General features: G+C 41.4%; 1 protein-coding gene across 8 annotated transcripts in view; it reads left to right on the top strand.

The window, feature by feature from the left end:
- tpm3 (tropomyosin 3) overlaps window positions 1-22,547 on the top strand; it is a 34,614-nt gene extending 12,067 nt beyond the window's left edge. Inside the window, exons 1-9 of one of the 8 annotated variants that reach the window (XM_023974906.2) lie at window positions 421-1,145; window positions 5,466-5,599; window positions 6,769-6,886; window positions 7,376-7,446; window positions 11,465-11,540; window positions 13,034-13,096; window positions 14,354-14,423; window positions 14,627-14,705; window positions 15,181-15,541. In XM_023974906.2, the coding sequence (XP_023830674.1) occupies window positions 1,014-1,145; window positions 5,466-5,599; window positions 6,769-6,886; window positions 7,376-7,446; window positions 11,465-11,540; window positions 13,034-13,096; window positions 14,354-14,423; window positions 14,627-14,705; window positions 15,181-15,184 (747 nt within the window). In that variant the 5' untranslated portion in view covers window positions 421-1,013 and the 3' untranslated portion in view covers window positions 15,185-15,541. Of the gene's footprint in view, window positions 1-420; window positions 1,146-5,465; window positions 5,600-6,768; window positions 6,887-7,375; window positions 7,447-8,909; window positions 8,986-11,464; window positions 11,541-13,033; window positions 13,097-14,353; window positions 14,424-14,626; window positions 14,706-15,180; window positions 15,542-21,866 lie in introns of those variants that run through there. The other 7 variants (XM_023974908.2, XM_023974899.2, XM_023974903.2 and 4 more) reach the window with 7 other exon arrangements.
- Window positions 22,548-22,854: the final 307 nt, after the last annotated feature.

The following is a 22,854-nucleotide window of genomic DNA, read 5'->3' as shown; positions in this document are numbered from 1 at the left end:
GAGAGGCTGTCATATTTGGTGTCTGGAGGCTTCAGGTATAATGTGTTGACAAGCAAACAAATGTACACATACAACGCATATAGTCACATATGATGAACAAGTAGGCATACCATACAAAATAGCCTGGAGATAGACACACACACACACCATTCAAACAAATGTGTACTAAATCGTGATGTTGAGATTCTCATGCAGGTGAATCCCCCTTACATGTACTTTATCATAGGCTACCTCGGGAGTGGCTTGGAATGCGAGTGATTTATAAATGATACGTCACTTCACCTGGTCAGGACACGTGTAACCAAGGAGTGCCTTCCGGTCGAAGAGACATTGTGCTCAATGCGCTGACGGTATCATTTTTTACTTTCCTTCTGGGGACCAACTAGTGTTCTAGGGGCTGACTCTGGATCAGCATTCCAGTTTATTGTCTACGCCAGACATTTGGGTGTGGAGCAAGTCGGAAGTGGGTTGAAAAGGAAAGAGCTGAACCAAGCGGGCAGGGCATAGTGATTTGGAGACAGTGGAGAGAACGGACAGKAAATCCCTTGTTAAGCCAATTTTGAATTCATTCGTTTGATTGAGCTTAAATTATAACCACGTGCAATCGAAAGAATTCGTCCCATTTTCCACAGCGGAAGCCAATGAATTGGGACTGTTCGCTTGCCACGTCTGTAGAATAAAAAAAACTAAAACATTTTTGCGTCTTCCTGGCAAATGATAGTAGCAGAAACTATTTAAAACATCTAACCGGATTAGGCTACTTTAAAAACAAGAATTTTGGACGAAATTAGGTTAGACCAGTGTRAATTTTAAGTGCGTTATTGAGTGTCCCTGCTGTTCGGAGGAAGAACGCATATTCCCACGCCACTACCCTACTACAATCAACGTTTGACCATTTGGCAGGGCGTTGCTGCTTTTTTTTTTCTCTCGTTCTGAAGAACTCGTGCCGAAGTTAACACTTTAAAGGGGGAAAAAACTCAATTGGACTAGCCTATTCTCACAAACACAAGAAAATGTCTGGAAACAACAGTATCGACGCGGTTAAGCGAAAGATCAAAGTTTTACAGCAACAGGCAGATGAAGCCGAAGAGCGAGCTGAACTTCTTCAGAGACAGGTCGAGGTGGAGAAAACATCAAGAGAACAGGTAAAATTATATTTTAGAATCATCCATCGACATTCCCATTTTTTTGTTTTTTGGCATTCCGACAATATTAGATCGAGGTGCGCAGATAGGCTACATTGTTTCTCTTTTTAAAGTATACTACCACTGGGACTGGGTTGTCATTCATGCAAGTAATTAACCTTTTAACGTTACACCTCCGCCCTACAAGGAGCCTATTGACATGGGAATTTTCGTAGCAGGTTAGGACAGTGGTACCCAACCGTTATCTGTTACTGTARCACCACCAACATCTTACTCTGCCGGAGTACACCTGAAGTATCTTCTCGTGCATTTTACCAGTATATTTATGGTATCATGAGTCGTAGGCCAAGTCTTAGTACCGRTGGTTGGGAACCACAGGGTTAGGAGCGCAATTTCGCTAAACCTTTTCCTAACCTTAACCTAATTCTCCTAACATGCTACGAAAAAGTAATTTCCGGTCGTAGCTATATCGAAGTGAGGTGTTTTTAGGTAATCTCCTATTGACACCTTTCAAATGGGTTGTGTATTGTTGAGTACATTACAAAGGAATTGTTAGTGTAAGGTGTTGCGCAAAATAGGCTGGGACTTAATGACCATAAAAATAAAAATAAATTGAAGTCATTGAGGGACTGGGGCTTAAAGTAACTGCCCAGTGTTTGCGGACATGACCTGTAATTAATTACAATATGGGTTTAATAGTTTGGTAATTATGTGTGTTAAAACAAATCTTTTCTGTGTTGGAATGGTGTGGGCCTACACAGATCATTCAAAATATTAACACAGGTAGACCACTAATTGGCCAGCTCATCCTCATCAGGAGGATGATGACATTCTCTGAGGAAATAGTATATATATTTTTTGACTTTCTGTTTGAGTTTGTTTCCGAATAGTTTTCTCTAATTTATGCTTTGGCCCCATACGAGTATCGGATGAGTCAACAACAACATTTGGTTATGAGTTAACAGAATATTAACTTTTTAAAAGTTAGATTTTCACTGGACAGGTACTTTAAGCCAAATATACTGAGGGGGATTTGATAAATGCCCCTGATGATCCGAGTTAGTGTTGATTGTGTTTGTTTTGGAACTGGGCTGCCTCCCGGACTTGAGCCAGGTGCCCAGTTTTGGCCGAAGGTCATGTCTGCTCAAACCAAAAGTGGTGTAGGTTAAACATGTGGAGTAATYAGTAGGATTCTGTTTTCACATTCAAAAGTGATTGCTTTGGATAAAAAGGCTTTATCTGCCTTCCCAATGAAACTAGTTTGAAAAAGCAACATATTTTGTGTTTCCTCAATATGCATTTAGCAGAGGCACGCTGCTGCTAAATCGTGGCCGCCCCCAGGAAGACACTTTAGCAAAGAGTCAAGTCTACAAAACTTAGTGCACTCAGTCCGTAACATATTTTAGTTTTGGGGACAAAACTGTATTTAAATCCAATGTTTCATCAATGAGAGAATTAGCAGAATGTAATCTAGCTCCATCTACTCAGTGGTGTGAATTTATCTATCGTCTGTTTCATACATTTCCTTCAATTCGCAAGAGGCTGAGACACGTAACTTTCCACAACTAAGTTGCCTTATAGCCTTTTTCTAAAATAGGTTAAATAAAACCTTTTCATCACTCTTCACACAATATTCAATTTTGATAAAGCAAAAACAGGTTTAGAGATTTTCGCAAATGTATTAAAAATAAAGAACAAATAACATTTACATAAGTAGTCATACCCTTTACTCAGTACTTTGTTGAAGCACCTTTTTATGACGTTACAAGCTTGACACACCTGTATTTAGGGAGTTTCTCCCATTATTCTCTGCAGATCCTCTCAAGCTCTGTTAAGTTGGATGGGGAGCGTCACGACACAGCTATTTTCAGGTCTCCAGAGATGTTCGATCGGGTTCAAGTCTGGCCTCTGGCTGGGTCACTCAAGGACATTCAGAGACTTGTCCCGAAGCCACTCCTGCGTTGTCTTGGCTGTGTGCTTAGGGTCGTTGTCCTATTGGAAGGTGAACCTTGCCCCAGTTTGTGGTCTTGAGCGCTCTGGAGCAGGTTATCAAGGATCTCTCTGTACTGGGTTCGAGTCCAGACTCGGTCGCGGAGACCCACGGGGTGGTGAACGATTGGCCCAGCGTCTCCCGGGTTAGGGGAGGGTTTGGCCGGCAGGGATGTCCTTGTCCCATCGCACACTAGCGACTCCTGTGGCAGTGTACGGTGTTTCCTCCGACACATTGGTGCGGCTGGCTTCCGGGTTAAGTGGACATTGTGTCAAGAAGCAGTGCTCCTTGGTTGGGTTGTATTTCGGAGGACGCACGGCTCTCGTCCTTCGCCTCTCCGAGTCCGTACGGGAGTTGCAGCAATGAGACAAGACTAACTACCAATTGGATACCACAAAATTAGGGAGGAAAAAAGGGTAAAAGAAATCTCTCTGTACTTTGCTCCATTCATCTTTCCCTCGATCCTGACTAGTCTCCCAGTCCCTGCCGCTGAAAAACATCCCCACAGCATGATGCTGCCACCACCGAGCTTCACCGTAGGGATGGTGGCAGGTTTCCTCCAGACGTGACGCTTGGCATTCAGGCCAAAGAGTTCAATCTTGGTTTCATCAGACCAGAGAATCTTGTTTCTCATGATCCGAGAGTCTTTAGGTGCCTTTTGGCAAACTCCAAGCTGGCTGTCATGTGCCTTTTACTGAGGAGTGGCTTCTGTCTTGCCACTCTACCATACAGGCCTGATTTGGTGGAGTGCTGCAGAGATGGTTGTCCTTCTGGAGGGTAGGTTCTCCACAGGAACTCTGGAGGTCTCAGAGGGACCATCGGGTTCTTGGTCACTTACCTTGACCAAGGCACTTCTCCCCTGATTGCTCAGTTTGGCTGGGCGGCCAGCTCTAGGAAGAGTCTTCCATTTAAGAATGGAGGTCACGGTGATATCAAATTGTATTTATTACATGCGCCGAATATAACAGGTAGACCTGATATCTGCTTACTTAAAAAAAAAAAAAATAATACACATTTTCAGAGCAGTAAAATAACAATAGCGAGGCTATATACAGGGGGTACCGGTAAGTTTATGTAATTGAGGTTATATGTACATGTAGGTGGAGTTACTAAAATTACTATGCATAGATAATAAGAGTAGCAGCAGTGTAGAAGAGGGGGGTGGGCAATGCAAATAGTCTGGGTAGCCGTTTGATGAGATGTTCAGGAGTCTTATGGCTTGGGGTTAGTACCTGTTTAGAAGCCTCTTGGACCTAGACCTGGCGCTCCGGTACTGCTTGCCGTGCGGTAGCAGAGAGAACAGTATGACTAGCGTGGCTGGCGGGAGGGATATCATGTTGCGATTGACCAATCAAAGCTCACTATAGATTCCAGGCCCTACTGGATTGGATCACCTAGCATGCTTGCTAGGACCGTCATGAGGGCAAAGCTAGCATGGCTCTCCGAATGATTGTGTTCAGTGGATAAGTACTGTCCCCTTTGTTCGCAATGTGTTCTCTCTCTCCCTTCCTCTGTGTCTGTCTGCCGGCCCCACAGGCTTGCCCTGGCAAGTACCTCTGAAGTTGTTCAATTTATCTCGCCCATTTAGGCGTGCTTTGCACCGTCTGGAAGTTAATTCTGTTCGATTTGAAACCAGGCTGCCTTCCGGGCGTGAGCCAAGTGCCCTGCTCTGTCCAACGGAGAAGTCGGCTCCAAACAAAAGTGACAGTAAAGGACGTGTAGGATTCTGTGTTTTCACGTGCAAAAGTAATTTGATAACGCTTTATCCGTCTCCCCAAGGATAACTAGATAAAGCTTCAGACATTTATTTTATGGAAAACCCGTCCCAGCGTAATAGAATTCCCTCACTGATAACGCGCAGCTATAGGCACACTGGATTGTGGTCATTGTAGTTAATTAGCACATGTTCTGCTTTTAACTAATACAAATATTGACCTGTTACAAATGACATCTTACTACATCTTCCAACAGTTAATGCTTGATAGAGAAACGGTGCTTTCAGCTAACCCAATACAAAGTAACAGATTCTGCAGTGTTGTGTTACACTGAACATAACCAGTGTACTGGATGGATCCGTGTGTTGAGAATATCAAGGGGAATAAATGGTCATCTGACTGGAGCATTGTGTTTAGCCTCCTACATCGGTGGACAACGTGAGATGTGATGCAATGTTAAAAGTGCTTTGACCACTAGAAAAAGCACTATATAAATATATACATATATTTATATACAGTAAATATTATGTTCTAAGAGGGGTTGGGGTCAATTCCATTTAAATTTGAGGCTAAATGTCAGTATACGTCCTACTCTTTCCCTTCTCCCTGATACAGGCTGAGGCTGAAGTTGCTTCCCTGAACAGGCGCATCCAGCTGGTTGAGGAGGAGTTGGACAGGGCCCAGGAGAGACTGGCGACCGCTCTGCAGAAACTGGAGGAGGCAGAGAAGGCTGCGGATGAAAGTGAGAGGTCAGTGGAACACACCGCACYTGAACAGAAAGGGGAAAACACTGCAATTCTCCAAACACCACTGTTTTAAAGGGATACTTCGAGATTTTGGCAATGACGCCCCTTTTCTCCCCTATGGTCAGATGAACTCGTGGATACCATTTTTATGTCTGTGTCCAGTATGAAGGAAATTAGAGGTAGTTTTGCGAGCCATTGCTAACTAGCGTTACCCACAGACTTCCAGTCATCTGTTAGCATGRAACAACATCTATTTACTCTTGCAAGTATGAATTATAAATCAACCAGGGCTTTCTGTAAGGCAAGWATCTCAGATTGCAGCTCTGTCATAGCCTGGTCAACTGGTGGAAATGGTGTAAGTGTCATCAAATCAAATGTATTTATAAAGCCCTTCTGACATCAATTAATAATTAATCATTCACAAAATAACTTTCTGTTCCCAAAAGTAGAATATGTTATAGGGTGCACTAAGTTTTGCCGTAGTTTCTAAAAATGTTGTTTAGGAGTGCACGGGCGAATTGAGTTATTCCATACGTGCACTTCAGACTTGGCATTCCCTAATGGGAATATGCAAATACATGCTACAACATGCCAATAGGCTCTCACTAGCTCGTGCTTGGCTCATCCCACCTCTTTGCTTGTTCCGCCCATTGTGCTTAATTTGCTCCAATTGGAAACGATGCCGGTTGATACTTCTTGGGTTAGTTACCAGTATCTTTGACGATTGTGTATTTGTCATCAAAAAGAAAGGACCAAGGCACTCTTCATATAATTAATTAAAAAGCCTTTATTAGTATGGCATGTTCAATAGAAACAACGGTTTATTTTTTATTTTTTTAAACCGACGCGTTTCGGCTGCATGGCCTTCGTCAGGGAGTTTATTTTGTGTTTGGTCTCGCTATCTTCTGTTAATTGATTGGATGTCTTTCTCTGCACCGTTGAGTTTCTCCCTCATTGTGCCTCCCAGAGTGTGTGAAATGTAGTGTCACATGCTGCTGACAGTGTGCAATATTAAGATTGTGTGTTTAGTTTGACAAATATCCAAAGTCTAATATTGAGTATTGGCGTATTACCACAGTGTTACACTGTTACGATAGGATACGAGAAATGTAAGTTTCAATACCAAATGAATTCCTACATGATACATTACATCTAACGTGTGTTTGTTCCAGGGGCATGAAGGTGATTGAGAACAGGGCCCTGAAGGATGAGGAGAAGATGGAGCTACAGGAGATCCAGCTGAAAGAGGCCAAGCACATTGCTGAGGAGGCTGACCGCAAGTACGAGGAGGTGAGGATATCTCTCACACACACACACACACACACACGGCAGACTTCACACACACACACTGCAGGGTTCTCCTCAGAATGAATAGAATTGCCTGCTGTGCCTGAACTATCCTCGGATAGTTGAGCAACATTGCTGAGAAAAGTTCATACAATATGCGCGTTGCAATTGGTATGATCATGTACACACACACACACACACGCTTTAGTACAACCTCATATGCGCGCGCGCGCGCGCGCACACACACGGACTCAATGAGGTAACATCGAGACACAGAAGTGGATGAGGGCATCATCGCATACTTTTCTTCTCACGCGAGGCTGTAAGCTCACTAGTACAGTTTTGCCCTAGAGGTACCCAATTTATATCCACAGTGGGCATCTTTACTCACACTTCACCTGTACACCATCTGCGCCCATCTTGCGAGCAATTGTTTCCATCTGTCTTCTTGTGCAACTGGCAGTAAATAATTGTGTGTGTGTGCGTCTACAGGTGGCTCGTAAGCTGCTGATCATCGAGGGGGATCACGAGCGCACAGAGGAGAGGGCAGAGCTTGCTGAGGCGTGAGTGTCCACGTGATTGAACTGCACAATAGTTACAAACACACGCATACACAGAACTACGCTAGTGGTACGGTACATCACTTATTCCACACAGCCGAAGAGGATTTTGTCAAATAATTTAGTTATACTGATGTTTTCCTCTAAATGAATGTAGAGATCTATTACACACAAAATACTGCATCAATTTGACATGTACAGCATTGTAGCTCTGTATTAAACATACTCTTGTCACACAACTACAGAATACAGAACTACACGATGCAGAATGCAAACATACATCTTGATGTCTCATTTGGATTATATTTGAATTCCCTGTCTACATCACTATGCCAGGCCAGAGTCATGTATTAGGGGTTCAAGCAGCAAATCTAGGCCACATTCTCTCATGCAGTGCTGTGCCAGTTGGTCACGCTATAACAAGCGATTGAAGATAAACTTTTATAGTTCATGCCCCTCATCCCATTTTGAGCTATTGTGGGTATCATCTCAAACATGGCTGCTGCTGACCAATGAACATTCAAGTGGTCTTGACCTGGCACATAAATGCATATAAATCAGACACAMTATTCGTATTGTAACAACTTGATAGACATGTTCCAAACACTGTCGACTCAATGTGAGCACGTTTAAATCGACCACACGGTGGCGCTATAACGGCACTTATTTATTCCTCTTGATCTGACTACCTTGATTGCTCTTGACCTGATGAAATTTGGCACACTCAGGGATGAGTCTAGCTAACCTGTAGAGTATAGTTCTTTGGCCGCATGGTTGKATTGTTGGACAGGGAAAAACAAGCTCATTGGCTTATAGCGGCCACATTGTTTGAGCGAGAGTCTTGGAAAACCTAGCGTTTTAAAGATGTATCCATTGACGCTATATACCAAGTTTGGTGCTGAGCGGTTCTGGAGAAGACCACATTAATACAAATGTTCAAAAATACATCATCCAAAGAATTATGTGTGATCTGTTGAGTTCTGATATTTGGCAAGCGTGGTAAGGAGTACAGAAGTGGCAAATCCTATGGCGATCTGTCCAATTTCTTCTGATGGTGGCATTGTGGGGCCATAGTTTGAGCCGCTCTATGGCTGCTTGACGCTATATTTAAATACAAATACTGCTTGGAGTTTGCACTTTTGTGACTGTTCCATTGTATTGGACCAACAAAATCAAGCGCAGCACAAGTTTTTAAAAGTATTTGATACGGTTCTGCATTATAGTAGTCCCACTTCCGGTATCATCCCAAACTGGCCCCATCCTCACTGTTCCCAAGACCATGAGAATAAACTTGTGTGTTTGCATAACAATGGTTCTGCATCCTAATTAATAAATGCCCTCCTCCCCCATCTGTCCGTCTCTGCATGTTTCTSGGGGTCCGACCTAAATTCAACGCATGACCCACCCCCCACCCTCCATACTGCACCGCATGTATGTGTGACTACGCCCCCTCCCTGCACTAATAGCAAAGCCAGGGCCCTGGAGGAGGAGCTGAGGGGTTTCGACCAATCGCTGAAGTCCCTGCAGGCCTCTGAAGACCAGGTATTGTGTGTTTGTCTGTGGAGTGAATCCATACCCCTCAACTTATTCCACATTTTGTTGTCTTAGTCTCAATTCCAAAATGATTAAATACATTTTTTTTAATCTTACCCGTCTACACACAATACCCCATAATGCAAAGTGAATATGTGCTTTTAAAAAGGAAATACAATTAATTTACATAAGTATTCACACCCCTGAGTSAATACATGTTAGAATCACCTTTGGTAGCGATTATGGAGTATTTGCACACTTGGATTGTACAATATTATAGTCTGCTTTTTCTTTTAGTCATCTTCCAATAGGTTCCCTTTTCGAGGCATTAGAAAACCTCCCTGGTCTTTGGTTGAATCTGTTTTGAAACTCACTGCTCAAATGAGGGACCTTAAAGATAATTGTATGTGTGGGAAACAGATGAGGTAGTCATTCATAAATCATGTTAAWCACTATTGCACACAGCGAGTCCATGCAGCATATGTGATGTGTTAAGCACATTTTTACTCCTGAAATTATTTAGGCTTGCCATAACAAAGGGGTTGAATACTTATTGACTCAAGACATTTCAGCTTTTCATTTTTTTATTAATATATACACATTTATACAAACATAATTCCACTTTGACACGGGGTATTGTGTGTAGGCCAGTGACAATCTCAGTTTGATCAATTTTAAATTCGGTCTGTAACACAACAAAATGTGAAAATCAAGGGGTGTGAATACTTTCTGAAGGCACTGTATGTGTGCAAATGCCTATATGTCTGTGTGTACTGAAAAGGAGSGGTGTCAGTTCATTGTCTGAAAACATGCTTTGGTGATAAAATGMCACTTACAAAGACAAATATGATTATTCATGTTCTGAGTCATTCAGTGGGGTATTTCTAACATATCATTAACATTATATCCAATAAGTCAGATTTCGTAACCTAATGCATCTGATAATAAGTACAGAGCTCTGTTGACATAGCGTGCAGGTTTCAACATTTTAGGATTCTATATTTTGGTTGTCATCAGTTGTTTCCGCGGGTTACAAAACTAGCATGACACGAGCTGAATTAAATGTAAAAGGCTTTGAAAATCAAGCTCAGTGCTCCGTTGACATTTCAGAGARGCTTGTTTTTGAAGATAACAGGAATTTGGAATTAATATAAAAAGCGTATACATGTCATGTCTCATCTATATCTATCTTACCTCTTGTTTTATGTCCTGCAGATTTGAGAAGATAGATTAGTTAAGGGTGAAAGTGAGCCTGTCAGGTAGCCAGTAGCTTTCATTAATTCATTTAATTCATTTTTCTTATTTTTACCACTTTTTWAAAATCTGGCCTCCATTGATTTGGTCACCCTAATTCTGGCCATCCTACAAGGGTAAACACTCAAACTTATGATAGACATGAGGTTTGGGCTGTTTTTTAGTGTTTAAAAAAAAAGATTATATAAACTTTTTTTTTACCCATTTGTGAAAATCATGTGTTTTTTGATTGGTGAGTGTGCCTATACTTCATGGTGTGTAAGAGAAATGCATGTATGAGTGTGTTCATGCTCAACTGACTGCTTTAGTGTAATCTACCATTGGTCTAACATCAGGCTCAAGATTTATGGATGTAAGAACTATTTATTGTTAAAAGATCTCAAAAGGTGCACATAGAAAGTCTCTATTTCTGTGAGTGTGTGGAGGATGAGAAAGAAGTAATCAGAATCATGGCCTCGGGACAAACGGGTGGTCCTCTTTGGATGACCCCCGGACCTGCAGACTCCAACCTCTCCTTCTCTTTCCATATCTTTTCAGTATCTGRCTTGACTCGCGCTTGCCTCCCTTTCTCTTCCCTACTCTTTTCTCAACTTGTGTTTGCATGAAATCCAGTGTGCATGTTAAGGAAGTGACAACCTACTGCTTTAAAATCGATGGGAGAGTTCCGGTTGTGTTTAGTAGGATAGGAAATGGGTGATGCCATGTCAACTCATCCAGTAAGAAACGCTTGCTTTAGTTTTCTGTTGCAAAACGTTTTGCTACGGTGTGCCCTACTGAAAATAACACAGAATTGACGCATGAGAACTCGAGCATGCACAACTCACTTTTTTAATGCCCTTAAGGACATCTCCAGCCTAAAGCATGCCATTCTAACAACAGTYGACATTACTCGTATAGCTTGTCTTTCGTTAAGGATGTTGCTTAAACTGATTTCCTTTTGTGAGGTAGGCACACTTTAATATGGAGATATGGTCTGTAACTGCTGTGGTGTGTGGTTAGCCTCATGTCTTTTCTCTTGATATAAGGCACTCATTCTTCATGTTTCCTAATTATCTACTCCTGAGACCAATTGTCATCTCACCATCAATTATCTTAAACTGTATTGCCAATGTTTTCACACTGCTACTCTTTCCTTCTTTTCACTGCTCTGCCCTCGTTGCCCACTGTGCCATCTCTCCTTGTCTTCTCATTCTCTTGAAATGAAAACTCAATGGCGACCTCCCCTCAAATCCAGTAAATGTGCTGAACTGGAGGAGGAGCTGAAAAACGTCACCAATAACCTTAAGTCCCTGGAGGCCCAGGCAGAGAAGGTAGTGTGTCGGTTTGTTGGTATTTTACCTGGTTGTGTAAACCTCAGATGAATCTAGCATGTACCTGTGTGCATGGTTTTTTCTGACTGTATACATCTCTGAGGAAGCGATTTAGTAAGTATTGTGCGTTGACAATTTTTCTTTGCACATTTGGGGGTGGGGGGGGGGGGGGTGCTGTGTGTGCACACAGAGTACCTGTTTATCTGTGTGCAGCATGTGTATTTGAGCTGCTGTATTCACCCTACACCAAAGGTTCTGTATTGACACTGCCTTGAACAACATTGGCTGTGTGTAGTTCATATCCAGATGCCTCAGGCAGTTAGCCTTGGGTTACTTGGTCAGTGTAGTTAATTTCCCTTTGGCATTTACCCCCATTCCAGTCTTGAGAATAGCTCCTACCTCTCCCAGACATCCAATCTTGTCATCAATGCCCTTTACAGCCTATGTTTATAATTCCTAGAAAGGTCACACTTGCATGATTAATTGAGAATTTAATCTCCATATTTCTGATTGGACCGAAGGCCTGCGTGGACAAACACCCCCATACTAAGTTAAGGGTTTGGTCTAATAGAATATAGAGAACGTTACTTTTAATGAATTGTTCTGTGGAACCACTTTGTAATCGTTATCCTCCAATGACCCTGCAGGGGAATAGAGATGAACACTTCCAGGGCTATGTTCAATAGGCACCAAACAGAAGACTAAAACAGGAGAGACTAACAGGACTCATTTTCCGTTGCAAAAACATTTGACGGTTTCCAATGCGTGAGCTAATGACCACAACCCAGGTTTATAATTGTTGCATATGCATGTCCAGATCTGCTCCGAGCAGATGCATAGTAAACATCCCTACAAGTAAAGTTTCTTCAGTGGAATAATGGTTAGATCAGTGGTATTCACCTTCCACCTTTTATGAACAGTAGTGTTCTCGTGTTTCACCAGTGACTGATTTAGACCTGGGAAACCAGTGGCCTGTCCTATGGGGCATAATGTTTAGAACTTTGCCAAGTTAAATGTTTTACGTAGTCATTTGAAGCATTCCTATCTACAGTTATTTTGTTTGGTACATTTCTATTTGCAACATCCTGAACGTTTCACACCTCGATACTCATCAGATGTTTTTTCTTCTTTTTTCGAGCCAATCAGTGATTGGGCAATTTGAGACACTGCAGTTCAACCGTATTCAAGGCCCCACACAGAATTGCAATCTCAGCAAGAATTCTGGTATCTCTGGAGCTGTAGACAGATGGATTAACTTAACCTCTGAAGGAGCCAAGTCACACATGCACTGTTGACTTCACAGGGACTGCCCTTGATATTGTTCTAATTGTTGAACTAATTTGGCATGCATTATAATGGCATGTTTTTAGGAATCCTTCCATTGCAGCATCAACAAACTGGTKTTTTACATGAGATTGAGTTCATGTCAATTATTTTATGTTTTGATGGGTGGGCGCTCTGCTTTAAACTGACAGTCCTCTCTTCTACTACAGTACTCCCAGAAGGAGGACAAGTATGAGGAAGAGATCAAGATCCTGACTGACAAGCTCAAAGAGGTAAGTGGATAACCTGTAGAGCAGGGATCAAGTAGATTCAGAAGTGAGCCTATTTATTATTTTATAAGAAATGAGCCGACGGTAAGGGGGCCAGAACATAATTACAAAAAATTAGTACTTTGCAAGTTGACCGCAAGAAGCCCTAACAGATGTAATATTTGACTAAAACATAATCATTTCAAACCTTGTTTACGTTTGTATAGGATCACATAGTGAGCTCCAAGTATTGGGACCGTGACCGACCAAAATATCATCCCCGACAAAATGCTAACCTTCCCTGTTATGCTAACCTCTCACTATTACAATGTCTTGGGATTATGATATTTGTGCGTCTAACTTTCACTCATCATTATTCACAATTTTATTCAGGACTAGCCGTAATCATGGTAACATCCACATTAATGTAGAAGTGTTTATAAATGTATTCTATTTACAATAAATGACACTACATTTACCACAAAATAATCTAAAACGCAACAAAAACAAATGGCAAATGCTTTCAACAAGTTTGTAGAATCACATGATGTAATCATTGCTTGCTAGGTATATGGGACACAAGTGAATTTGTCCCAATAGTTTGGCCCCCCAAAATGTGGGGACTTAGTACAAAAAGTGCTGTGATTTTTAAACAGTTCACCTGATGGAATATTAAAAACTAGAATTAAAGATGACAGTCTGCACTTTAACCTCATAGTCATTGTATTGTTTCAGAGCCAAAACAATTTGCTGTCCCAATACTTTTGGAGCTTACTGTATATCTATCCATGGGAATACTTTGGAACAGATTTCCAAAATTGAAATCAATTGGAAGTTAATTTGCTGGTGTTTTTACAATCTTATGTCCAACAATAAAATAATTATATTGGGATGCCAGTTGGGTAACACTGACTTAAAGAATGGGGGGGAAAGCCTCATTTRGGTAGATATAATTGCAGATGGTTGACACTTTCACAATAGAATCTCAGGGAAGGCCATCTGTCATGCTTTTTGTCTGTGTTGACATGTCCCCTTGTAGTATCTAGTGTCTCGGGGTGCATTTTTTTTCAAAGTTTCCTCAAGGAGATTTGTTTGACAGTATTTAAGATGTTTTTTTGTTTGTTTTTCGATCTGTTTGTAGTTTCTTGCTCATTGCATTTATTTCTTTATTCACAAAGTCAGGTTAGTTTGGTTTTAAATCCGAGTTAACCTATTTAGTCTAGGTCATCAAGGTTTTAGTAGTTTCTTGATTGAATGCTTTGTTTTGACTTATTTTCTTAGGCTGAGACTCGTGCTGAGTTTGCTGAGAGGTCTGTGGCCAAGCTGGAAAAGACCATAGATGATCTGGAAGGTAGGATCCAGACGCTTTGCCTTGACGGTGCATTGGGATATACAGGAGTTTACAGGAAAAGTCCTGTTCTGGCTTAATCAGTCTATTATTTTAGCATACATCACTTTCCCTTTGGCAGCTTCCCTCACTCTCCTTATGTTTTTTTCCCTCCTGTTCTCCACTCTTTCTCTTTTTCCCCTTCACTCTTTGGCCTCTCTGAACAGATGAGCTATATGCACAGAAACTCAAGTATAAGGCCATTAGCGAGGAGTTGGACCATGCCCTCAATGACATGACCTCCATGTAAATACGGGCTGACCGTGTGTGTGGTTGGCATGCAGGGCCTGTGGGGTTTGACTGAGAYTCTAATATTCCCCTAACACTGCACTGAAGTCAGGGGGCCAGGAAAAACACCTGACTCTCTATAACACGTCACCTAACAGCCATGTAATGTTCACTTTTCTAATGAGTTGGCAGATGTGACAAACTATATCATGCAAAAGCAAAGCTTGACTCATGCAACAAAATCTGCCAACCAACACTATTTATYCTAATGGGTTTTTGTGATTGTAAAAAATATCTAGGTGTGATGTGAGTGGTGTGACATTTTAAAGGTGGTTTGTGAAGTAATAACTGAATTACTGGATGCTTGCAATTTCCATATCAATGCACTAAATGTCCACAAGAAAAGAGTCGGTGATACCCAATGGCTACTAATCGTCACAATGTAATGATCTCAGAATCTGTAGTCACGGTTTCTCAACCCCTCTGTTTTCAGATAAATGTCGGGAAGCTCACTTCCTCACTCCCCTGTTGTGGTTTCAAGAATTTCGTCTCAGTCCTCCTGATGAACATCCATTTCGGTGGCGTGGTTCTCTCTCCCCCTCCCTTCCTGTCCATCTTCACTCATTCCTTACGTGGTTGTTAAATCTGTTCCCTTTGTGCTTTTCTTTTCACTCTTACTCCTTTGCCCAACTTTCTCGCTCTCCTTGGGCAACTGTATTTGTTTCTTTGGGTCACCGTGCTCAAGCCTGCACTCTTTGTAATTTGGTTCTATCTTGCCTTGTCCCATGTTTCACCCTGTTCTCTACATGTGATTCTATATAAATGTTGAACAAAGGGAGGAGGAAAAACCTGTCTACTGTCTCCTTTTAACATTTTTTTTTTTCAAACTGACATCACAAACACAATGGTTTCTGTTGCTCTTTCCATGTTCATTGTTTTTCCACAAATAGTCATGGTAGAAATTGTACAATTTTATCTGATTTTAATGAGGAGTTGGCAGTAGTGATGGTGCCTCCACATTGGGGTTTAGGCTAGCACTAGAAATAAGAACACAACACATTTTAAGGGCAAAACACAAGGTTTCATTAAACATGTTACATTGGTATTTTTGCTAATTTACTCTTATCGAGATCCACTTGCAACAAGTTCATTCAAACAAGATGTCACAATTGATAGYGTTAGTTTACACGACCAACTAGATGTGCCACAATGGTGCACTTGAGCAGTTTACAATACAACGAAAACTGAATAGAAGTGCAGCTTACATGAAATATGAACATGCTTGAAAAATTCAATTTTCAATGTGAAGAACCCCATCTGTCTGACAGCCTAACTGTTGGGTTTGGGCTTGTTCTGTGTTGCATCTGATCTCCTGTAGTTGCCTGTCTTGTACTTGCGCCGGGTTATCTTGGCGAGACGGGTGGAGTGGGTTTGCAAAATTCTATGATGTCACGCAATTTATAAAATGGTCAGGTAAGAAGGATAGATATAGGTTGGGAAARTTAGTCCTGGCTTGCAGTCGGCYTTCCAATTCATCCCAATGGGGTTGAGGTCAGGGCTCTGTGCAGGACAGTAAAGTTCTTCCACACCGATCTCAACAAACCATTGRTGTATGGACCTCGCTTTCTGCACGGGGGCATATTTTTATTTATTATGGATCCCCATTAGCTACTGCCAAAGCAGCAGCTACTCTTCATGGGGTCCAGCAAAATTAAGGCAGTTTATACAATTTTAAAAACWTTACAATACATTCACAGATTTCACAACACACTGTATGCCCTCAGGCCCCATTGTCATGCTAAAACAGGAAAYGGCCTTCCCCAAACTGTTGCCACAAAGTTGGAAGCACAGAATCGTATAGAATGTCTGTCATTGTATGCTGTAGCGTTAAGACTTCCCTTGACTGGAACTAAGGGGCCTAGCCCGAACCATGAAAAACAGCTCCACACAATTATTCTTCCTCCGCCAAACTTTAGTTGGCTCTATGCATTCGGGCAGGTAACGTTCTCCTGGCATCCGCCAAACCCAGATTCGTCCATCGGACTGCCTGATAGTGAAGTGTTTCCTCACTCCAGAGACCGCGTTTCTGCTACTCAAGAGTCAAATGGTGTCGAGCTTTATACCACTCCTGCCGAGGCTTGGCATTGCGCATGGTGATCTCAGGCTTGTGTGCGGTTGCTCTGCCYTGGAAACCCATTTCATGAAGCTCATGACGAACAGTTCTTGTGCTGATGTTGCTTCCAGAAGGCAGTTTGGAACTCTTTAGTGAGTGTTGCAACCGAGGACAGACAATTTTGACATGCTTCAGCACTCGGCGTTCCTGTTCTGTGAGCTTGTGTGGCCTAGCACTTCGCGGCTAAGCCGTTATGTTTCCTTTTTACAATAACAGCACTTACACCATACAAAGTGCCTGAAATAGTTTAGTTTTTTAGTGTCAAAGTATTTATACCATTCACTCCGCTTCATAGTATGAACATGTCAGAAACATGACCAATAGTAGTAGGCTACATCGACTATAGCAGTAGGCCTACCTGTATGGTAAAAAACACACATTTAAATGGAACTGTAGTCTTCCTCATTCATAATTTGGAGGTAGGTTGTAATCTATAGTATCAATGGGTTTTATAAACTTTTCACACTCAAACCAGCTGATGAACAGAAAGGCAGTTGCAGATAGTGTTAGTTGTATTAACTTTTGAGGCAGCGGATAGTGTAGAGTAGACCCTTCCCCCGATATTCTGATTTGATAGGACAACGTTGTCAATGGATATGCGCTTGTTCTGCCCTGCAAAGTACACAGCTAGCCAACTACTGTTCAATTCTTGTTTTAATGAACATGGTTAATTGACTGCAGATGGTTGTAGAACTTTTACCGGACCTTTTACTTTTTATGTCATGAGAAATATGGCTGTCCGTATAGGCTACTRGTATTGAACCCAAAGTCAATAGATTCCTGGCAGAAGAGACGGGGTGCTACTGATTCGGCTTCCACGCCCGCATCTGTTTACATCTCTGGTGTGGCAGGTGAAATTACTGCGCTCACGTCCTGTTCATGTCCTGTTCACGTCCTCTTCACGGTGTAGCTCCTCTGAAACAACCCCTCCTGAAAAAATCACACTTATGCTTAATAACCTACAGAGGTATGGAATGTAATAGTTGGAACGTATCGACCATGTCCTTTGTACAACAAGGGTGTAGCCTAAATACTTCGAGGGTGTAGCCTAAATACTTCAAGGGTGTTCATCGCAGATCAAGGAGGGGGCAGCGGCGTGTGCAGCAGCTACATAAAAATAAATGTGCAGAAATCTTTAGCCTAAAGAAAATCAGGTTTCCAGAAAATCCAGAACCGCAGCCACTCCGATTTATAGAGATTTCAATTAGATTAGAAAAACTTGATTCAGAATTTAATATGACCAAATTCCTGATATGGTGATTAAAAAAATATATTTGTAGTAAATTCACTTAAACTTAAGGATGCAGTGGTTGAATATTCAGGGGAATATCTTTCTTGCATGAGGACAAACATTACTCAACTTTTCCCAGTGACTCTATCCTAGGCCGTGTTCAACTGGGCAAATTTGTGGCATGTTCAGATTGAAACATTATGTAGAACAAACATACCTCTGACATGCAGAATAGGGGTCAGCTCTGTTAATTACATTTCTTTCTGCAACATTCCACAATTGCGTTAAAGGCCCAACACACCCTACACAGAGCGACAGAGCATCGTATACAGTCACTTCCAGAATTTGTGCTGCATAAAAGTATGTATATATGCTCGGTCGCTGCGTTTGCCTGAAGTGTGTAGCGGCCTTTTGCTGAACGTGGTCCTATAGTGTCCACGTTTCTAGCCTTTGAGTGTCCATGTTGCTCAGGTATTCCCTTCAGTGTACACATCCCTTTTTCCAGATGCATTTTACACTTCCTACACTGTGCTTTAGTGGGCTTCCAACGAGTGGCCACTCCAAGTATTCCTTCGGGCTGGGCGATTATGGCATATTAACTTGTGAGCGATATCTGGATTTTTTAAATATTTTTTCTGTAATTAAGCTTTGTACAATTTTAAAGGTAAAAACTACTGCATTTGAAACTGTCAGCAATGATCGAATGAATTCAGGGCTTTAGATTATACCTAGGCTAAATATCAGCCTTCCACAACCAGAAGACCCATTCATTTAATTATTTTATCAAAATAGTTTAWCCTCTCTAGGGRATGTGGGACGGTGGAGTCTCACCTCGTCAACAGCCAGTGAAATTGCAGGGCGCCAAATTCAAAACAGAAATCTCATAATTAAAATTCCTCAAACATACATGTATTTTACACCATTTTAAAGATACACTTGTTGTAAATCCAGCCACAGTGTCCGATTTCAAATAGGCTTTACGACGAAAGCAAACCAAACGATTTATGTTAGGTGAGTGCCTATTCACAGAAAAACACAGCCATTTTTCCAGCCAAAGAGTCACAAAAAGCAGAAATATAGATAAAATGTATCACTAACCTTTGATCTTCATCAGATGACACACATAGAACTTCATGTTACACAATACATGTATGTATTGTTCGAGGAAGTTCATATTTGTATCCAAAAATCTCAGTTTACATTGGCGCGTTATGTTCAGTAGTTCCAAAACATCCGGTGATTTTGCAGAGCCATATCAATTTACATTAATAGTCATCATACATGTTGATGAAAATACAAGTGTTACACATTGAATTTTAGATCCACTTCTCTTTGCAACCGCTGTGTCAGATTTCAAAAAAACTTTACGGAAAACGCAAACCGTACAATAATCTGAGTACGGCGCTAAGATGACAAATCAACCCAAAGAGATATCRGCCATGTTAGAGTCAACATAAGTCAGAAATAGCATTATAAATATTCACTTACCTTTGATGATCTTCYTCAGAATGCACTCCCATGAATCCTAGTTCCACAGTAAATGTTTGTTTTGTTCGATAATGTCCATTTATGTCCAAATTCCTCCTTGTTGTTCGCGCGTTCAGTACACAATCTAAACTCACGATGCGCGTGCAAGTCCAGCGGAAAGTACGGACGAAATGTTCCAGTTACAGTCTGTAGAAACATGTCAAACGATGTATAGAATCAATCTTTAGGATGCTTTTAACATAAATCTTCAATAATGTTCCAACAGGAGAATTCCTTTGTCTTCAGAAATGCGATGGAACGCAGCTAACTCTCACATGAATGCGCATGGTCAGCTCGTGGCACTCTGGGAGAGACCTTACTCAATCTCCTCTCATTCGCTCCCAGTTCACAGTAGAAGCATCAAACAAGGTTCTAAAGACTGTTGACATCCAGTGGAAGCCTTAGGAAGTGCAACATTACCCCATTTCCACTATCTTGGATAAGCAAAGAGTTGAAAACCTACAAACCTCAGATTTCCCACTTCCTGGTTGGATTTTTTTCTCAGGTTTTTGCCTGCCATATGAGTTCTGTTATACTCAGACATCGTTTTATGAACTTCAGTGTTTTCTATCCAAATCTACTAATAATATGCATATCCTAGGATCTGGGCCTGAGWAGCAGGCAGTTTACTCTGGGCACGCTTTTCATCRGGACGTGAAAATACTGTCCCCTACCCCAAAGAAGTTAACCTGCTTTTTGGCAATAACTCTTTCTGGCTTTCTCGTCAGTCCTATGAAAATTCCTGTTTTGTTCACAATGCACATTCACTAATGATGACYACTAACTTCTTGTCGCAGGTATTACAGAAAATGTAACATCTCCATTAAACAATCTCTCAAGCACAAGCCCACGTGCTAGTTCTTTGTCAAGTTCAGCTAACTTGGATCTATTTGCTAACTAACAAGGTAGAACAGTTGCATTATGAACACACCCTTCTACCTCCAACTGTTTGAACAACATGCTAGCCTGTCCACTATGTTCAGATGTTGAAATCAAGTGGCCTACCATATTTCTGAGCTGTGTAGTGCTAGGGCAAAAAAAACGACACCTCATGGTCCACAGGACRGAGTTTGGGGAAACACTGCCCAAGTGGCTAACCTAGTAAGTCTGCCCTCTTGTGGCAATTTTRTTCTTCATCTTCCCTCTCCTCCATGCTCAGGTAATGTGACCTTTTTCTGTACTCTGCTTATTTTTACTATTCATTCTGTTTACTATGCTCCTACCTTTCCTTCTCACATCCAATTGATTGTTTTACTGTCTACAGTTTTTTTTTATATAGCAGTGTTGCTCAATGCGTATCCTGGAGACCCACTGTGAATGCTGGCTATTGGATATTTATAKTGCTTTTACACAGGCAGCCCAATTTTTTTATATATATATATTATCGTTAATTGGTCTTATGACCAATCATAAGCTCAAACATATATCTGATGTGATTGGTCAAAAGACTAGTGAACGAATTGTACTGTCTTTGTAAATGCAGCCTTTGTATATCTGCCTGGTTCATGAATGCAAGTTAAGCCGCTGAATAGGGTTGCAAAGCTACTGGTCATTTACCAAAGTTACCGGACTCCAGTATGTTTAGTAATTAACAGGTAATCTATGGTAACTTTTTAGTAAGTTATACTGTTAAAGTGTGTGTACTTCTGTATATACAAGTTTCTAGTGAATAGACCACATGGTTCAAGAGAAAATAGCTAAATTAATGAAGAAAGCATCTAATCAACAATGGCATTATTTCAATTAACTCTGCAACTTTTCCAACTATAAAGTAATATTTTTAGATTGTGTGGCCCTACCACATAAAATAAATAAGAGACCCAGAGATAATTAGACACATGATCATCTGAAGTACTCAAAGACCACCRAGTTGTCGTCTGATAAAATAACAATTGGAAAGTTACCAACATTCTGGTAATTTACTGGTAAACTTCAAAAGTTTCCAGGAATACCTTCCCTTTGCAACCCTACCACTGAGGWTTGCCCATTTTAGAAATGTCGAGTTATATTTTTAGAGGGTAACATTACCCAAACCCTCAGTCAAATTGGGCAAAATCATAATCGCAATAAGAAACCGTCGCAAAACAGGCTGAAGTAATTATTGGGGTTATAGTCAGTTGTCATAAACTGACAACGGCTGATTATGGCAGTGTTCTGTAGCCTTAAAACAGAGAGCTCCATTAGTGGTACCTAGGGATTCTTGGTGTGTTACCCAGACAAATAATAAATGATTAATCTCTCCCTCCAGAGAGACTGGCCAATGCCAAGGAGGAGAACCTCAAGATCCATGCCACCCTGGACCAGACCCTGCAGGACCTCAACAGCTTCTGAGAACCCCCCCCCCCCCCACACACACTTCTCTTTCTGTCTCTCCTTTCTCCTCACTCTGCTGTCGTGGTGTCAAGGTAGGAAAAATCCCCACTGGGGGTTTACCCTTGTGATGCTGAAGCATGCCAAAACCACTATTTACTATGACACCTTTATTCTCAACAGCTTTGATTGTTCTTGTTAAACATTGTTCTTCAATGTGACATATTGTGGAAGCGCTTGCCTTTATCCATTGGAAGGGTCTTTAATAGGGACACTCGGTCATACTTATGTGGTCTACTATGCCATCTTCTCCTTGCTTGAATGTGGCTAGCACGACTGCCTTTAAGGATTCCTTGCCAAGTTAACGAGAACACGGTCAGTCCACTCACCCATAGAATATCCCATTTTAGTTTCCAGCCATTCAAGATCAACCATAGAAAAGGGGGAAATGGAGCACATGATTTTTGCCAGCCATTTACTACATAGGATTATTCACTTCTGACTTCAGTCCTGCTGTTGTATTCCCTGGACTGGTTCTATGTTCTTCTGTAACACCTTCCCTTAACGCCTAAACCCTCAAAGTTCACACATCTGAAAGTGCTGAAGTGGTAAGCAAGATTTGAAGAAGCTCCACTTGGTCTATCATAGGGTTGGGCCATCACTGCGTTGCTTTGGCCTTAGAAATCCTTTGATTAGTTTACGCCAAAAATAATTAGTGGATAGGGTCCAAAATGGAACCAGGCTTCTTTCCGTCCTTCTATACAGTATATCCCTTTTATCCCGCCCTTTGCCTAARTTACACCAATACAGTTTGGGACAAAAACCACATTGGGTGGTCTGGATTTGATTATGTCCAAGCTGTATCATGCAATCAAGTTTTTTTTCTTCCTATTCCTTAGMGATATGCATAATTTGTTTATGATAAT

The sequence above is a fragment of the Salvelinus sp. IW2-2015 genome, linkage group LG30, assembly GCF_002910315.2.
Source record: "Salvelinus sp. IW2-2015 linkage group LG30, ASM291031v2, whole genome shotgun sequence".
Classification (NCBI taxonomy): domain Eukaryota; kingdom Metazoa; phylum Chordata; class Actinopteri; order Salmoniformes; family Salmonidae; genus Salvelinus; species Salvelinus sp. IW2-2015.
The sequence above is the reverse complement of the archived record's forward strand: the minus strand, read 5'-3'. Positions and strand labels throughout refer to the sequence as shown.